Source organism: Ascoidea rubescens (assembly GCF_001661345.1).
Source record: "Ascoidea rubescens DSM 1968 unplaced genomic scaffold ASCRUscaffold_1, whole genome shotgun sequence".
NCBI classification, from domain to species: domain Eukaryota; kingdom Fungi; phylum Ascomycota; class Saccharomycetes; order Ascoideales; family Ascoideaceae; genus Ascoidea; species Ascoidea rubescens.
This window is the reverse complement of record NW_017962913.1, coordinates 1065882-1083243: the sequence shown is the minus strand read 5'-3', so window position 1 is coordinate 1083243 and position 17362 is coordinate 1065882. Positions and strand designations below refer to the sequence as shown.

The window sequence follows — 17362 nt, the reverse complement described above, 5'->3', positions numbered from 1 at the left end:
TAGTTGAGATTTTGAAACTTGAGGTGTTATTGAGGTTTATTATGTCATATAATAGATCTGGGAGAATATGTTTTGAAAACTTTTGATTATCAAAAGTTATTAATCTGTAGTAAGATAATAAAACCAATTGCAATAGATCTGAGTGAATATTTTGCAAGCCAATTTGTTTAATTGATTGGAAAAAATTGTTATTCAGTAAGAAATGATCGATTAAGGTAGGAATTCCTGGCGATAGAGAAACAATTCTTGCGATTGAAGCAAATGTGATAATTCCATTGATATTAACAAAATTGAAATTTTTATTTTTAAGATAATTTTGTTCTAAAACCGGGTTGGAGATCCATCTTGATAGAATCTCTAAGATTATGGGTTTGAAAGAGTATAAGATTGCAGAAGTTGTTTTCAAGTCTAAAGCAAATTCAGCCAATCTGTCGATATTTTCATCTGCAGATAAATTTCTATCGATTGTATAGCATTGGGGTAAGTTCTTTTTCTGATTAAATGAGGCATAGATCAGATAATAACCGTAAGATTGATCAAGATCTAGGAAAAATTTTTGATCCATTACGGTTTTCTTTGAATAAGAGTTTGCAGTAATTAATGAAAAAAAGTAAACTCAGTTTATAACTAATATATCTGATAATTATATTCTAATGAAAAATTTTTAACAAAAATTTTCGTAAGGAAATGAATTATTTTCAAAAGTTTAAAAGAAATAAATAAAAAAATAAAGAAAAATTTCAAAGCCGCATAAGCTTGCATGATGAAGCATACATAGTAATTTTTTAAATGACAGTTTTTTTTGTTTTTTTTTATTTAGGTGACTAGTAATAATGTGAATTGAATAAAAAATAAATATTAGGAAATATATTATAGGAATGAGAAAATAAATATAAAATAAGGAACTAAATAGAGACAATCAAGCAAAAATTAGATAAGATAAAATAAGATAAAATTAGATAAAATTAGATAAGATAAAATAAAATAAAATAAAAAGTAGAATGAACCAAGGCAACTTAATAAATGATGTGAAGAACTAATCTTCTGATATATAGCAAGAATAAAATAAAAAGTATGAAAAGAGCAGCATTGTAACCCATTTTTTTGAATTTAGTATTGAATCTATGAGTGTTATAGACTTCCAATTCTTTGACACAATTGTAGATGGTATCGAAGATGTATTTTGATTCTTCTATAATATCCAACTTTTCTTGTTCAGTTAAAGCCAGTCTTGTTGACAATTCGTAGTTGGTCTTGTAACGAATTTTGAAATAGTTTTCGTCCAATACATCAAACTTGAAGAAGGTGGTTGCCATTTGAACGACTTCGTTCTTTGACTTTCCCTCAATGTCAGGAAACAAGCCAGTTGATTTTAAAATCGAAGATCTTATCAATTTGCCACCAGCGAATAAAGCAAGGTAAAGAACATGGCAGTAAGCAATCAACACATGAGGCTTTTCTTGGAAAGTTGAGTATAAATGCTGGACGAATTTCTTTTGCTCTAGATGCATTGGGCTCTCAAAAGAATCTTTGTTGTTATAAAAGACCAACAAGTCGTTTCTTAGATTTTGAGCTCTGTACATCTTAGGATCAAAGAATTGGTACAATATTGAGGCGACTCTCAAGTCCTTGTCAATATTTTGGATTTGGTCTGGAGAAAACCTGAAAGCGTCAGAGTTTGGATATTTGATGTCTGTTTTGCCCTCGCTCAAGGCTAAAGTGTCCAATTCATTGTTAATCAATATCTCGATGTTTTTGAACATGTGGTAGAAGATTTGCAAGCCCTGTCTCCAGATTCTGTAATCGGTTAAGGCAATCAACAACTTGACAGAGATGGTCTTGTCAATCTTGTTGTGGTTTTTTCTTGTTTCAAAGTTGATTCTGTTGGCCAAAGCACCGAGATCGTTCGCCTTGGGAAGGATTTCCTCGTCGGGGATTGGAATAGAAATTTTTGAGGAAACCATTGTCGAGAAGCGTATATGAATATATTAGCAGCTGAATAAGAGAAAGACAGGTAAGAGCAAAAAGAAGATAGAAGTATGCAGCTAAAGCAGCGAAAGTCTCAGTTACTGAATTAGGAAAGAATAAATTGAGTGTTTTCCAGGCAAACACAGCGCAGAAAGCAGAAAAAAAGGGCAAGAGAAGCACCAAAGACTTTTGCAATTGAATGGGGTGAAGTCAAGAGAAATATCTGGATTGATAATAGAGAAAACAAAAAACAAGAGAAAAAAAGACGAATCCCACTTATCTTTATATATGGTTCCCAAACGAAACTGTGGAGCTGTATGTGTCTCCGATAAGTCCCTCCATTATGGTGCGCGTGTGGCTGCGTGTGTACGCGTGTGGCTGCCGGTCCGCAGCGGTGGTAATCGGTGACAGAGGAAGGGTTAAAATAAGAGAAAAGGTTTGAAAAGCGCACGTCCTCTTTAGCTAGGCCTGATATATTGATGGGGCTTGATTTAGTTCCATGGGGTTCAATTAGTGCTGGGACGATAGTGGTGGGCAGCGATAATGGTGGGCAGCTATGGTTATCTCAATTGCCCAACATTTCATTAGCTGATGCGTGGGCTTCATGGCAACATAGATAGCCCAGCAGCTGGATCACCAACTCGCAGTGCCAGTCATGGCCATAACTGCACCTGGATACCCCAGAGTCATTGGTCTTTTGAGTGTCTGCTGCTGCTACCATTACAAATGAAGCATTTTGAGTGTGAGACTATGGCTATTTGAAATTTCAAATAAAGGGTTTAATTAAAATGACCAAATACCAAAAGTAAAGCAAGTGATTGGAACGAGCTGGTTTATCTTAGTCATAGCATCAACTCGACGGTATTGGCCATCTCACCCATTTGCTGAGAAACACCTATTCGGATGAAAGAAGTAACTAATCTATTTTGACAATTTTATTTGATAACACTATAAACAGGGAATGAATAGATATAATAATAAAATAAAAAAAATATAGCAATAGTAAATCAGAAATTCTTGTTTTTCTTTCACGAAATCGTTGTTCCCTTTTTTTTTCTTTCATTTTTATTTCTGATAATCAACAAAAAATATTATTCCATAATTAATTGATTAATTAATTAATTGAATGAATGAATGAATAAACGAATAAATAAATAAAACAAGAAAATTAAACTGAGACAGAATGAAGTGAAATAACACAAACAAATAAACAAAAATAATAAATCATTTCTTCAATTTACGTCTTAATGCTCGTTGAGCCTTTCTTCTCTTCTTCAATTTATGTTTCTTCATTTTGAGTCTTCTTTTGACTAAAACTGAACTTAGTGAAATTTCATTAATACCCTCATTTTTTTGGAAATCCTTGATGGTACTATTATCGCTATTGTGATCTATAATGAAATCGTTGATCTCAATTTGGTTCTCAAAATTCCTGTTGGGATTTAAAATTGAGTTGGAATCGTTCAAGGGATTTAAAGAATTGATAATGAGGTTGCTTTGTTTAGGCAAATCAAGAATCTTAAATTGTCTGTTGAATAAAAAAACTGGTGCTGCAACTGAAGATTGAACTGATGAAATGACTGGAGTCGTAGCACTTGAAAGTAATCTTGTCAAAGGAACTAAACCTAATTTTGAAATCCCAGTTCTTGATCGAAACATTATAACAAAATAATATTCAATCTGTTTTTAATGAAAAGATAAAACTAAAAACTTGGATTCTATTCCATCCAACTTCACCAATCCTCTCACTTCTTTTCCACCAACTTTCACTAAAGAGAAAAAAAACCCAAAAAAACCATCACGTGCCCAATAATTTTGTTTTACATATGGAGGCATGATGTTACTATTTTGCATCCACACATTCAGCATCTACGTTTAGTGAATTTACTTTAATCTTGTAAGAAATCAAAGTATTAAGATTCAAATAAAATCTAAATCAAAATATAGAAGATATGAAATCAAAAAAACATTAGCAAAATAGCAACAGGATGAAAATAAAACTCAACTTTAAACTAAAACAAAACAAAACAAAACAAAACAAAACAAAACAAAACAAAACAAAACAAAACAAAACAAAACAAAACAAAACAAAAACACAATGAAAACACAACAAAAACTATACAAATAATTACAATTTATTATGGTTTTAATTGGTTTTAATTTTATTTTGATTTTGATTTTGATTTTTGACTTTGATTTTAATTTTAATTTTGATTCTGGTTTAGCTTAAAGGTCAAGATCCAAAAGATCATTATAATACACAACAAATTCCTTCTTAACTCTTATCCATGATTGAAAATCAAAAAATATAAAAACTGTTCTCATACCTTCCGCAGTTTGCTCAAGCACTCTTGCAGTTGGGTCTCTGATTAAGAAAACTTTTAATTCTTTATGAAATCTCCAGCCTTTTCCATGTAATTCTCTATAAGAAAACTCCTGTAACACATCCTTTGGTTTGGTATAAAATAGGTAAAACAACGTATCCTCGTTGAGTTTGTTCATTCTAGTCGCAACTGGAGGCAAAAAATACCTTTTTTTACGGTTCAATTCAATGATTTCTTTAGGCAATTTATAAGCTGGTATAACATCGCTTCTTGTAGTTTCCAACCATGGAGAACGAAATTTCGAACTCAATTTTTGACCAGGTCCCAAGTCACTTAAATCGTTCAATTTATTCAAATCAAATCCAATCGCCACCTTGGTTTGATTATTGTTTTCCATTCGTATCAACCCAGCCAATGCTTTCAATCCGTATTTGTCGATGTCTGCAATCTCTTCCTCCAGCTCTTCTTTAAAAGTCTCTAGATTTCCATTCTGATTTGCAGCACTCACGCTATTCACTGTTTTTATTGGGTCATTTGTGCTATTGGTGTTTTTGCTTAGAGTACTGACATTGTTCGTGGCAATAGAATTATTGAGGTTGTTTGGATTATTTGGATTGTTATAACTTATCATAGTACTGTTATTTGGCTTTATCAAAGGATTAGGAGCCGTTTGCGTTTGTGTTAGACCTGGTGGAAGCATATTTGTTCTATGTATATGTGGAATTTGTTAGATTATTATTAAAGAAAAAACAACGTAAGTCGCCGGAAAATTATATTATGTTCATCAATATTATATTTGTAACTTAAATTAACTTAAATATTGTTTATGTCTCTCACCCTCAGACCTCTGACAATTCTATAACTTCAACATTAAAGCTACAGCTACAAATCGAGTTCGGGTAACGCTGCGAAGACCCGTCCCAGTGGTTTTCGGCTTGCCTTTTTTTTTCTTTTTGGTTCAATTTTTGTTGTTTGACACTTTTGGTTCAATTTCAGTAGAATAGAAAGAAATTACACCAGTTTTCTAGCAATTCCTAAACACAATCATGTCTTCCGAAAGACACTTTCCCAATATTATAATAACCGGCACGCCTGGCTGTGGAAAAACCAGCCATTGCGAAATGCTTGTCGGGATGTTGGCTGAGGTGAAACACTTTTCAATCAGTGATATTGCAAAAGAAAGAAAATGCATTGCAGCTCACGATAAACTAAGAGACTGTGATATAGTTGACGAGGATAAATTGTTGGATGAAATAGAAGATGATTTGGAAGAAGGTGGCATATTAGTAGATTGGCATGCTTGTGAAATATTTCCTGAATCCTTAATTGATTTGGTAGTGGTCTTGAGATGTAAAACTGATGTCATCTATGACAGGTTGACAGAGAGAGGTTATAAAAATAGCAAGATTCAAGAAAACTTGGATGTTGAAATTATGGAAATTATTGTTGAAGAGGCCAGAGATAATTATGATAGTTCTATTATAGTTGAGTTGGAGAGCAACACTATGGAAGATCTTGAACAAAACTGTGATAAAATTTCAAAATGGTTCTACAATTTTCCTACGAATAGTGAAAACGATTATTTGCGTGGAATAACTTCATGATAAGTTTATCGATGAGCGATTTTGGTGTTTTAATTAGTTATCAATTGGTTAATGACAAACAATAGTAAAAGTTAAATATACAATGAAAACAAGCTTTTTTTTTGTATAAAAAATGAAATAAAATTATACATAAGATTATATATAACACAATTGTTAGTTTTATTCACCTTGCAATATAACCTCAGGATAAGTATCCCAGTATTTTTTTGCAATTCTAGATGATTTGTTATTTTGTTTGGCAACCAAGAAAGCTTTTTTTTGTAATTGGATTAAAGATTCTTCAAATGCTTTCCTTGCTGATTTTGTTGAAAAGATATCCCAAACTTTTAGTGAACCAGTTACACCACCAACGGCTAGGTTTCCTGCAACTTCTAAATCAGGAGTAAAAGAAGTGGAAAGAATATTCCCGATATCCATATTTTTAGAAGAAACCAATGATGGTATATTATTTTCTACTTTCCATAATTTCACAGCTTTTTCGTTAATTGCAGAAGTTATTATCATATTGTTAATAAAGGGGTTAACTTGAAGAGAAGATATTCCTGAATCGTGGGCCTGTAAAGTCCATAAAGGTTTTCCCTCTACTCTTGGATCAAAACAGTACAAGGAGCCGTTATCAGTACCAGCATATAGTAGATTGTCGTTAGACCATTTAACGTTTTCGACTTCTTCTGAATTATTGACAGACCATCTTTTCGACATGGTTGATTCATCGGATACTCTCAAGTCGGAAACACAAATTGAGCTATCATAACCTCCAGTTAATAATATAGTAGATGAGTTTATAGATGAATCTGAACTCCATTGAGAAGATGATACGGTTTTATTGTTGTGTAATATTACAGAACGGGTTGCTTTTTCAGCATTTAAATCCCATACTTTTACCATATGATCGGCCGAGGTTGAGGCTAGTATTGATTTATCAAATTTGTTGTGAGATAACGATAGGATAGCACCAGTGTGGTATTCTAAGGGGTATTTTATTTTCTTTTTATTTCTTTTATTTTTTTTGCTCCTTCTTGAACTTTTGTTATTATTGTTGTTAGTGGTGATTGGTTGGCCCAATATTAAATCAGGGAACTGAGAGTTGACTGAATCCAAATTCCATATTTCGATTTGAGGATCAAAAGTGCCAATGGCTACAAAATTGTTGGAATCATTTTTGGAGAAATCTAACCATTCGATGCATAAAGGAAAGGCTGGTATCATAAAATCATGGTGGACATATAAGGAGCTTTCGCGAATCATTCCCTTTTCAAGGTGGTCGTCACTATTGTTATCGTCATTGTCGTCATTGTCGTTAGGGTTTGGGTTTCCTGCACCATCGTCGTAAACATAGACCTCTAAGTAGGATAATTCGTCTTCAGTTCTTCCGGCCACAACTAGGTTATCGTTTGGATATATTTGCAACTCTTTTCTTTCTTCTTCCTCTTCCTCCTTGAGCTGCTCAGAAGTTAACACCGGAGAATCATCGTCGTCGTTTTCTTTTGTATTATCTTCTTGGATGTTGTCACCGTCGTTTTCGCTATCATCGTTCATATTGATGTCGTCGATATTTTTGGAAAGATTGTTGAATATAAGATCGTTTTTGTCTTCTTCATCATCAAAGTCTTCAAAATGATATTCCTTGAGATCTTCGTCAATTTCAATGTCTGCTCTATCCTTCTCTAGGAGCAGATCTTTGGTCAAAGTCACTTCTTTGGAGTCTCCATTGTAGTTGATTTGTTCTCGCTGAGCCTCTTGCAAATCGTCATTTGCATCATCTAACTGTAGCTGGGCGAGTCTGGAAATTCTCTCCATTTCAGCATCGTCCAAGTCGTACTGTCTGGGAAACTCAGAGGCGTATCCCCTGGGAACCCAACAAGAGGCAGAAAACATGTTTAAAAGCTGCTGGTCCAAAGCAATTGCCAATATCCACAACCAAAACGCCCAACAGAAACACTTTTTTCTCTGCTCCAGATCCAAAAAAAAAAAATTCAAAAAAAAAAGTGAGTTCCGACCCAAAGCTTAATGACACGTGTTATAAATGATATTTCGAGGGCGTTTCCAACTGATGTTGGACAAGTCCTGTTTCTACAGGGCTAAACAACTGCAACACCACACGTGTATAGTGCCAAAGGAGTGCCAGTTGTGTTTTTGAAGGGATACCCAACTCAGCTCTGGATCTGAGACTCAATTATTGTTTATTACCTGTTCTAACTAGCGAGTATAAATAGCCTGTTGCTTCTGCTTCTTTTCCAGCTGCTTCTCGTTTCTCCCCCATATCTGCTGCCTCTGCTGCCTCTGCTGGACGCTTTCTGTGCTCTCTTCAGGCTCCTCTCTACGCAATTCTTGCTCTGCCATTCTTCTCCAGCCCAACTGCTGCCAGAACCTTTTTGTAGATCTCATCTGCTCAAGTCTGCCCAAGTCTATCTTCTGGAGATATCTCTTCAAGTTTTTTTTTGCTGGCAAAAAGCTCTGGGATTGTTCTCGCAACATTCTTTCGTTCACTGCTCGATTCTGGGACTTTTCTGCCTCAATTTCCCTTTTGTCTCTGAGAAAACACAGTATTTCTAAATATATCTTTTCCAGTGTTATCAGTGTTTTAAAGCACAGAGGAATTCAAATCATTCCCCAAACTGCCATACCATATCTCTCCATCAAAACACTATAAAGCTCAAGAACAACCTCTCTTTAATCTCCACTGCACTTCTCCATAGATCCTTTACTGGTTTTCTATTCTTCTCACTCTACACATCCCACTCTTTTATATCGTCTTTAGATCGTTCCACATTAAGCGCCCATCTACTATACCCATACTGAACCACTCAACCATAACCGAAAATGTCCTTGCGAGTTCCTAATGATAGTCGCCATATCAATACTCACAGACGAAGAACAACAACAAACTTCAACGATCTAGACGAGGAATTGATTATGTTGGCCAGAAAACCCTCGCTGTCAAACAAGAAAAAAAATTTGAATAACATCTTGGTTCCCCAAATCAGATTGCCAAATTTGAATTCGATTCCTCCTTCTCCAATTTTTCAATTTGATAATATTGATTTAAATCCAAAAAATGATATTAACAATATGAATAATGAAACTAATCACAACAATAATATCAATACTAACAACAACACTAACAACAATAATACTAATGACAATACCAATGATAATATCAATATTAATAATAATATCAATAACTTGAAAAATGTCAATTTCAATAATTTAAATAATAAATCTCAATCCTCCAATTCCCCCTCTAAATTACACATCAATACTAACTTGGATTCAAGTTTTGATTCAAACACAAGTTTCATATCCACTTCGACAAATAAAAAAAATACCATAAACCCAAATAATATCAATAACAATATCAATAACAACAACAACAACAATAGTCTTAATCTCATTAACAGCACTATTGAATCACCAAACTCCTCTATAAATTCGGCATACACTCCCAACTCCTACAACTCTTTGCTCCCAAGATCAAAATCACACTCGAGATCGAAATCAATCAGCTTCCATTCAAGATCCAAAAGTTTAGCCATCAATACTTCCTCCAATCTAGATTCTTTAAATAACCATTCTAAATTAAGAAACCTTAAAAATCCTCTAAAAAACAACATCATAAACTCAGATCTAAATAACGACACCGCCATCAATAACTCTATAAATAATAACAACATCACCCATAATATCATTAATGAAAATGCTGATACTGATAATGATAATGATAATGGTATCCTTGATCATAACAATAACAACAATATCAATAACAATAGCAACAAAATTAACATCAATATCAAAACAATTGACTCAATATCAAAGAATACTCGAATAAACTCAGATGCAAATGACCTCAATATTAATTCAAAAAGCATAAACAATTCTAACCTTAAAAATCGTATTATAAACTCACCAATAACTTCATATGAGGAAATACAGCATCTCTATTCCCATTGTTATCCAATTCATGTAATCTCTAAACATTCCATATTAAGTTTAATCAAATACTCTTCAGATTCATCTACAAATCAAAATCAAAACCAAAATTCAAATCAAAATCAAAATCAAAATCAAAATCAAAGCCAAAATTTAAATTCAAATTCTGTTAAAGTCTTGTCTTTATTTGGCTTGAGAAACCTTTGTATGATGTTGTTTTTCATTACAAATATTAAATCCGTTTTCTACTATGTTTTATCAATTAATTATTTCCATTTATTATCCCCAATTAAATTAATCTCTCATCATTTAAAATATAATACTGACATTAGGTGCTTTCTGTTTATCATTTTTTTTTTAACTCCTCTATCCTTTTTTTTCAGTCTACTAATTGAAAAGCTAGCTTTTTACTTGACTAAAAGAAAATTCAATTCTCTAACTAGACATTCTATGGATAATAACCTTCAGTCAAACTTTCCAAATACAAATTCCTTATTATCCATAAATTATCTATCTTCCTTTACAAATTTATTACATTTTTTAAACTCTTTCAATCATTTTATTTTTGCAAACTATATTACCAGCGAATATGTTTGGAACCCACTCGTTGGTGTCATAATAGAAATAACTTCAATTGTTCTCTTTTTCAAATTGATTAGCTATTCTTTAACCAATAATGATTTAAGACACTTATACTTCCGTTCTATTAACCCTCAAAAGTACAACTCTTACTTGATTGAATTAGAAAAGGAAAGAAGACAAGAACCAATTATTATTGACCCTTCAAAGCTATCTGAGGTTTATAACAAAGCAAATAATCATAAAAAAGATAACCAATTAAACAATAATAATCTCAAGAACAGTCATGACATCAATTCATCTATTCCTTCTAACTTTTTAAAAGATGGTTTGGATTTTATTGATTATCACTTACAGCCAAACTTTTATAAGACAAATTTTTACCCAAAAAATCTATCTATTAAAAGCACTTTTTTTTATATGTTTGTACCAACATTAGTTTATCAGCCTGTTTACCCAATGAATCCTTTATTTGACATTCATTATTGTTTAAATAAGATCTATGAAATAATCATAATATCTGCATCAATTTATTTATTGTCTAACAGATATTACTTTCCACTTATGAAGGACTCTATTCTCAAAATTTTCTCTTATTCATCAATCCCTTCTCCATCATCAAATTCAAGTTTTTCAATAAATCATTTAGATATAATTGAAAAAATCATCCATTTAACAGATGTTTCTATTGTTTGCTGGATTTTAGTTTATTTTATGGTTTTCCATACTTTTTTAAATTTGGTGGCAGAAATAACTAAATTTGGGGATAGAGAATTTTATAGTCAATGGTGGAATTCAAAATCCACTCAATCATATTGGAAAACTTGGAATAAACTATTTTCAAACTTTTTTTATCGTCATATTTCTAGACCTATCTCAATATCTACAATTAATAAAAGAAATTGGTCAAAATTAAAAATTAATCTACTGATTTATATAATTGGGGGTATCTTACAGGAAATACTTATTGGTGTGCCAACACATACATTTTTGGGAATTGGTTTCATTTCCGTCATTTTGCAGCTACCATTATCCATCTTAACTGCACCTTTAGAAAATTTAGAAAGAAATTTTATTGGGAATTTTGTTTTTTGGATAGGATTTATTTTGGGTCAACCGCTAATTGTTATGTTATACTATGTCATTTGGAATATTAAATACTATGGTGAAGAAGTCATTAATTTTCAATTGTAATTGTTTTTTTTTACGTTCCAATTTTAATCATTTAAAAAACAAAAACAAAAACGAAAACAAAAACGAAAACAAAAACAAAAACAAAAACAAAAACAAAAACAAAAACAAAAACAAAAACAAAAGAAAAAAGAAAAATTTAGTAACTATTAGATTTTTCTTTTCTTCAATATTTAGTATCATTTTTTATCAAATTATTCCTCGTTAATTGACTTTTACTTAGTTGCTATAAAACACTTTTGGTATTTTATTCAAACTGCATGAAATAATTATTTATTGTATTTCCGTTTATTTGTTTTTTTTTTGTTTTTTTTTGTCCAACTCCATTTGTATTTAAATCTATATAATTTTAAAATAGTTTTTTTTGAATTTAGTAATAAAAAAAACTATTTGGTTAGTAATCAGCGCAATGTTCAGTAATGTTGTAGAAACTTGGTTTAAACCACTCTTGTTTTAGTAATTTCCAAATTGTAATGGACAAATCTTTGGCTCTACCTTCACTATCTGATTTCCCTTCAATGTATATTTTCAACTTAGGCTCTGTTCCTGAGCCTCTGCAAGTCAATCTAATGTGTTCGTCTTCAGCTTGGGGATTAACAGGCTTTAAGATACAGGTTATCATTTGAGATGATGGATCAACAGGCAACAAAGGACAATTATTTCTGGCATTTGTTTCAAACCCAATGGTTAAGTCTCTCCAATAAACTATTTTGAAATCTTTGTTATTGCCTATTATTTCATTACCAACATTAAAGTTTTCGTAGTTATAAAATTTTCTAATGTTTCCAAAGATTTCTGCTATCAAAGATATGTCTTTTAGCTTATAGTATCCATTAAATTCTTTGAAAAACCCAAAATTATTATAAATTTCTGACAATTTATCAAGAACGTTTGTTCCTTTCTGAACCAAGCTATTTATTAATTGCAAGAAAACAGTGAGTGCAGCAATTCCATCCTTGTCATGAACATTGTTAAACATAAAGCCAATTGCTTCTTCATACCCAAATGGAACAAGATAACCTTTTTCTTCTAACTCTATTGCTTTATTTCCAATCCACTTAAAGCCAGTTAAAGTGTCAGTAAAATTAAAGCCTAGCTTTTGAGACATAGATCCAATTATTTCTGATGACACAGTGGAATTTAATAAATATACATTTTTCAAGTTTGTACTTTTCTCAATCAAGTTTTCAATGATAAAATTGGCAAATAAACATCCCAATTCATTGCCAGTCAATTGATGAAATTTATGAGTATCACCAATTCTGACGGCTGCAGAAAATCTATCGGCGTCAGGATCATTAGCAACAATTATATCGATACTTTTTTTATTTGCAATTTCAATTGCAAGATCTAAAGCACCTTTTTCTTCGGGATTAGGAAACGAAACAGTTGGAAAACTAGGATCAGGTAAAGACTGCTCATCGACAAAATGCACATTCGAAGATATATTTAAAACATTATTAAAAACACCAAGAGCAAATTCTTTTCCCACTCCATGCATTGGAGTGTAGATAAATGGAAGATTGTCCAAACCATTAATGTTTTTATTGAATATTAAGTTTCCAGATAGTTTTTTATAGTATTGTTCTAGAATAAGATCTTTATTATAAATTAAATTTCCTTTTTTGTAATGGTAAGAAATATTTTCAGCTATTTTCCATGCATTTTTGACAGGAGTTAAGTTCTGAGAGATTTCAAGGGATATGTTCTTATCATGGGGAGGAATGATTTGACAGGCGTTGGACCAATATACTTTGTAGCCGTTATCTTTGGCAGGATTGTGACTAGCAGTTATCATGATACCACCATTTGCAGTCAAATAGTCAATTGCAAAGGGAACCATTGGAGTTGTAACTAGATCATGGGCCCCATCTTCCAAATAGTAAACCTTGAAACCTGCTAGCAAGAAAATGGATACAGCAATGTCACCAAATCTCTTTGAGTGGTGTCTATGGTCATGGCCAATTACCACAGTGGGTTTTGCAGAGGATGCAGCAGCATTGAGCTTTAGTGTCGACGTCTTGATATACTCGGCCAACCCCTGGGAGGCCTGCAACACAGTCACATCGTTCATTCGATTGAAGCCTGCCTCCATCGAGGACCTCAACCCAGCAGTACCAAAGGTGATTCTGTGGGCGAGCCGGCGACGCAACTCGTTGTACTCTTTGGCAGCATAGAGGTTACTGATCTCGCTTCTCGTCTCAGCATTGGGATCGATTTCTAGCCACAGCTCAACTAGTCTACTCACTTCAGCTTCACACATCGTCGCTTTCTGCTTGAGAGAAACTGCTCAAGAAGCAACTGCTCGAGAAGCAACTTCGACTTTCAGCTCTTTGTCACCTTTCCCCAGAGCCATCCACAGAAGTGGTAGTGAACCACAGAAGTGGTAGTGAACCATAGAAGTGGTAGTGAACCACAGCGGTGGTTTCAATCCATAGTGATGGCTTTAATCCACAGTGACGGCTCTGAGCGTTACCCGTTCGTGCTCGGGGCCAAAAAGCACCAGAACTGTGCTTCCACTTTCTCTCCCACTGCTGCTGCTCAAGATGGTCTTTATCATAGGAAAGAGGTTTCTCGGGAAGCTCCCCGTCAGAGTATGTTATGGCTACTGCTTTGCTGGCGCCTGTTGGTGAGTCTCCAGGTTTTCAACTTTTTTACTAACGTTTGCTGATTTTCCACTGCAGTATGCTCTCAAAAAAGAAATTTTTGGCATCTCAAAACACGAAGTTGAAAAAATATGCTCAAAGCTTTTTTTGTATCCCAAAATGAGAATGCATCAGTTGACTGAGCAGAATATTATGGCTATCACAAAGGAGCTTAACGACTTGGAAATTGAAAATGCCAAAAAGACACAGATCAGAGATAATATTGCATTCAAAAAAAACATTGGTTCCTATGCTGGTATGCGACATGTTTTGGGTTTGCCAGTTCATGGTCAACGTACTAAGAATAATGCAAAGACTGCTAAGAAATTGAATAGATTGAACAGAAAGCTCTGATTTCTGGTTCTGCTTTTCATTCTACATTCTGTTGGTTCACTTTTATTTTTGTTTCTTGCATTTTCAAAATGCGTACTATATTCCTACTGTAAATAAATGTTATTTCATCTAGCTATTTACTAAAGTTTCTATTTTTCTTTCTACTGGTCAAAGATCTACCTAGCTATTCATTTTTCCTGGCTCTCTTGTGTTTTTTCGAGGATTTGTCAATCCACGTTCTTTTGGGCCTTGATTGGATCTCAGCTTTGTATTTAAGCAAATTTTCACTTTTCTTTATATCCCTTTCAGCTTGTAATATTTCCTTTTCTTCTTTTTCCTCTTCCAAGATTTCTTTGATGAGTTTGTCTTTACTACTTATAATTGTATGAATCTTTTCTACTTTTTGCCAATCCACGGTTCTGCTCAATGCTTGATTACTTCCTGTTTTGTCACTGACATTTTTCTTATTTTTTTGTTTTTTATTTTTGTTTTTTTTATTCTTATCTTGTAAATCCTTTGATGATTCCTCGATACTCTTGATAGCTTCCTTCACAATACTTCTATCACTTGTTGTCTCCCCAACAAATGAAATAGATCTACCTTCTCTACCCGCTCTTGCTGTTCTACCAACTCTATGCAAATATATCTCATAACTTTTTGGCATATCAAAATTTATAACAAACTCAATTTTGGGAATATCAATACCTCTGGCCGCTAAATCTGTACAAATTAAAACTGGAACAATTAATTTCTTAAAATCTGTTACATTCTTAAGACGTTGTTCCTGACTTAATGACCCATGCAATTCTGATACTTTCATTCCTAATAATCCTAAAATGATTCTTAATCGATGTGCCATTTCTTTTCTTGCAACAAACACAACTATTCTACTTTGTTGTTTTGAGTCAATTGATTTCAAAATATTGAATAATAATGCAGGTTTAAAATCACTTCTTTTTCTTATACGAACAAATTCTTGAATCAACTTATTCGATGCATGTTTGGGTGGATCAATCATAATACGTACTGGTTTATCCAATGACAATTGAATCAAATCTTTAATTCTAGAATTCATTGTAGCTGAAAATAGTAAGGTTTGTCTCTTTTTAGGTAATAACGATAATATTTCGGTCAACTCTTTTTGAAATCCTTCTTCCAACATTCTATCGGCTTCATCCACTATTAAAACTTCAACATTATCAACATAAAATGACGTGGAGTTCCTGATATGATCAATTATTCTACCTGGTGTAGCAATCACTATATCTGGTCTCTTTTTTAATTCTTGCTCTTGTTGTCTTAAATTTAAACCACCAACTGCAAGACCAAATGTTAAATTATTCACAAATCTTGTCAATTTGTTTCCAACATCTGCTACTTGAATAGCTAATTCTCTAGTTGGTGCTAAAACAATCACCCTGATTGTAGGTATCCTTGAGTTTTTAAATAGTAATCTTTCAATTATAGGTATAAGATATGCAGCAGTTTTACCTGAACCTGTTACAGCACCTGCAACAATATCTTTGCCCATCAATGCAATTGGAATAGTGGCCGATTGAATTGGGGTTGGTAATGTATAACCTAATGCAGCTAGACCTTTTAGTACTGGACGAGAAAGTTGTAATGAGTTAAATGCTTTATGAACTGTATTTGTCGCTTCTTTGGATTCTTCTTTTGAAGCAAAAAAACCAGCAATTTGTTCAGCTGAGTCTTTTTCATCATCATCTTCCTGGTTTTTATCTTCCATTTTAATTTCTTGTTCAAGATCTTCTTCACTTTCGTTGGTTTTATCTTCATCTTCATCTTCATCTTCATCTTCGACTTTGGCTTCAATTCTGACTTTTTCTTTGCTCTTGCCCTTGCCTTTGTCTTTGTCTTTGTCTTGTTCTTGTTCTTGCTCTTGGTTTTTGTTTTCTTGGTTATCATTTTGTTCAGTTTCATCATCTCCACTTTCGCTATCACTATCATCTTTTTCATTTTTTTTGGAATCATTTTTTTCTTGAGGTTTTTGATCGTTTTCTTGCTCTTCCTCATCATCAGAAGCAATTAAATTGCTCATTAAACCACCTTTTTGTCTGATAATTTTATCAAGATCAACCTCTTTCCTAAGATTGACCTCTTCGGTGCTATTATTGTCATTTTGTTTCAAATCGAAATCCCAACCTTCAAATTTATTAGATAAAATGCCATCATCTAAGGCAAACATAAAATTGGGATTCAAATCCTTTTTAGAATCTTTATTATCATCATCTTTTTCGATCTCCAATTGATTGATATCATTTTTAGTTTTTTTTTTTTTAGAATTGGCTTTTTTAGACTTGGATTTTGATTTTCTTGGTTTTACTGTTATAAGTTCGAACAACTCATCTTTATAATCATCTAAATCACTATCTGACATCTTCAAAAAACTTAAATTTGTTGTTATTTTTTTTTACTCTCTTGTCTTTACTGAAAAAAAGATTTTTCAAAAAAAAAGTTGACAAATTACCAACATTGTGGATGCAATGATTCTCAATAATTTTTATACGAAAAATCGAACCGGAAATCCGTCGATTGTTTTGCACGTGGCACGTTGTGCAGCAGCTTGCAGAAAGAACTGTCAAACGCTGCATTCAGTGAAGTAGTCCTGTTGGAGGCCGCTTTAGTCTGATACACCTCTCACATCAGGACCCAGATGATGAGTTGAAGAGATTTGAGTTGGAAAAAAAAAGATATAAATAGTCTCATTTTCCTTCGATTTGATCACTTTTGTTTTTGCTTTTGATCTATTCAAAAATTTTGTTTCTTA

General features: G+C 32.9%; 9 protein-coding genes across 9 annotated transcripts; 3 read left to right on the top strand and 6 right to left on the bottom strand.

The window, feature by feature from the left end:
• Positions 1-835: 835 nt before the first annotated feature.
• HMX1 (Hmx1p) lies at positions 836-2231 on the bottom strand. The gene has a single exon (XM_020192310.1). The coding sequence runs from the start codon at positions 1962-1964 to the stop codon at positions 1017-1019; it is 948 nt and encodes a 315-aa protein (XP_020049987.1). The 5' UTR covers positions 1965-2231; the 3' UTR covers positions 836-1016.
• A 961-nt stretch (positions 2232-3192) lies between these two features.
• QRI5 (mitochondrial 37S ribosomal protein mS38) lies at positions 3193-3627 on the bottom strand (the record flags this gene model as incomplete). Its single annotated transcript, XM_020194280.1, has 1 exon — positions 3193-3627. One exon carries the CDS (start codon positions 3625-3627, stop codon positions 3193-3195), a length of 435 nt encoding a protein of 144 aa, XP_020049986.1.
• Positions 3628-4212: 585 nt separating this feature from the next.
• On the bottom strand, positions 4213-4731 carry CDC36 (CCR4-NOT core subunit CDC36; the record flags this gene model as incomplete). Its single annotated transcript, XM_020190038.1, has 1 exon — positions 4213-4731. A coding segment is annotated over one exon (519 nt), but the record flags the coding sequence as incomplete, so codon positions are not given.
• Positions 4732-5338: 607 nt separating this feature from the next.
• Positions 5339-5896, top strand: FAP7 (nucleoside-triphosphatase; the record flags this gene model as incomplete). The annotated part of the gene is made up of 1 exon (XM_020191181.1): positions 5339-5896. The coding sequence occupies one exon, from the start codon at positions 5339-5341 to the stop codon at positions 5894-5896; it is 558 nt and encodes a 185-aa protein (XP_020049984.1).
• Positions 5897-7826, bottom strand: PWP1 (rRNA-processing protein PWP1). The gene has a single exon (XM_020192309.1). The coding sequence runs from the start codon at positions 7772-7774 to the stop codon at positions 6056-6058; it is 1719 nt and encodes a 572-aa protein (XP_020049983.1). The 5' UTR covers positions 7775-7826; the 3' UTR covers positions 5897-6055.
• Positions 7827-8719: 893 nt separating this feature from the next.
• Positions 8720-11599, top strand: ASCRUDRAFT_5626 (uncharacterized protein; the record flags this gene model as incomplete). The annotated part of the gene is made up of 1 exon (XM_020191180.1): positions 8720-11599. The coding sequence occupies one exon, from the start codon at positions 8720-8722 to the stop codon at positions 11597-11599; it is 2880 nt and encodes a 959-aa protein (XP_020049982.1).
• A 391-nt stretch (positions 11600-11990) lies between these two features.
• Positions 11991-13859, bottom strand: PRM15 (phosphoribomutase PRM15; the record flags this gene model as incomplete). Its single annotated transcript, XM_020191179.1, has 1 exon — positions 11991-13859. One exon carries the CDS (start codon positions 13857-13859, stop codon positions 11991-11993), a length of 1869 nt encoding a protein of 622 aa, XP_020049981.1.
• A 283-nt stretch (positions 13860-14142) lies between these two features.
• On the top strand, positions 14143-14595 carry SWS2 (mitochondrial 37S ribosomal protein uS13m; the record flags this gene model as incomplete). The annotated part of the gene is made up of 2 exons (XM_020191178.1): positions 14143-14190; positions 14281-14595. The coding sequence occupies 2 exons, from the start codon at positions 14143-14145 to the stop codon at positions 14593-14595; spliced, it is 363 nt and encodes a 120-aa protein (XP_020049980.1).
• A 2-nt stretch (positions 14596-14597) lies between these two features.
• DRS1 (putative ATP-dependent RNA helicase) lies at positions 14598-16983 on the bottom strand. The gene has a single exon (XM_020192308.1). The coding sequence runs from the start codon at positions 16970-16972 to the stop codon at positions 14759-14761; it is 2214 nt and encodes a 737-aa protein (XP_020049979.1). The 5' UTR covers positions 16973-16983; the 3' UTR covers positions 14598-14758.
• Between the last annotated feature and the right edge of the window lie 379 nt (positions 16984-17362).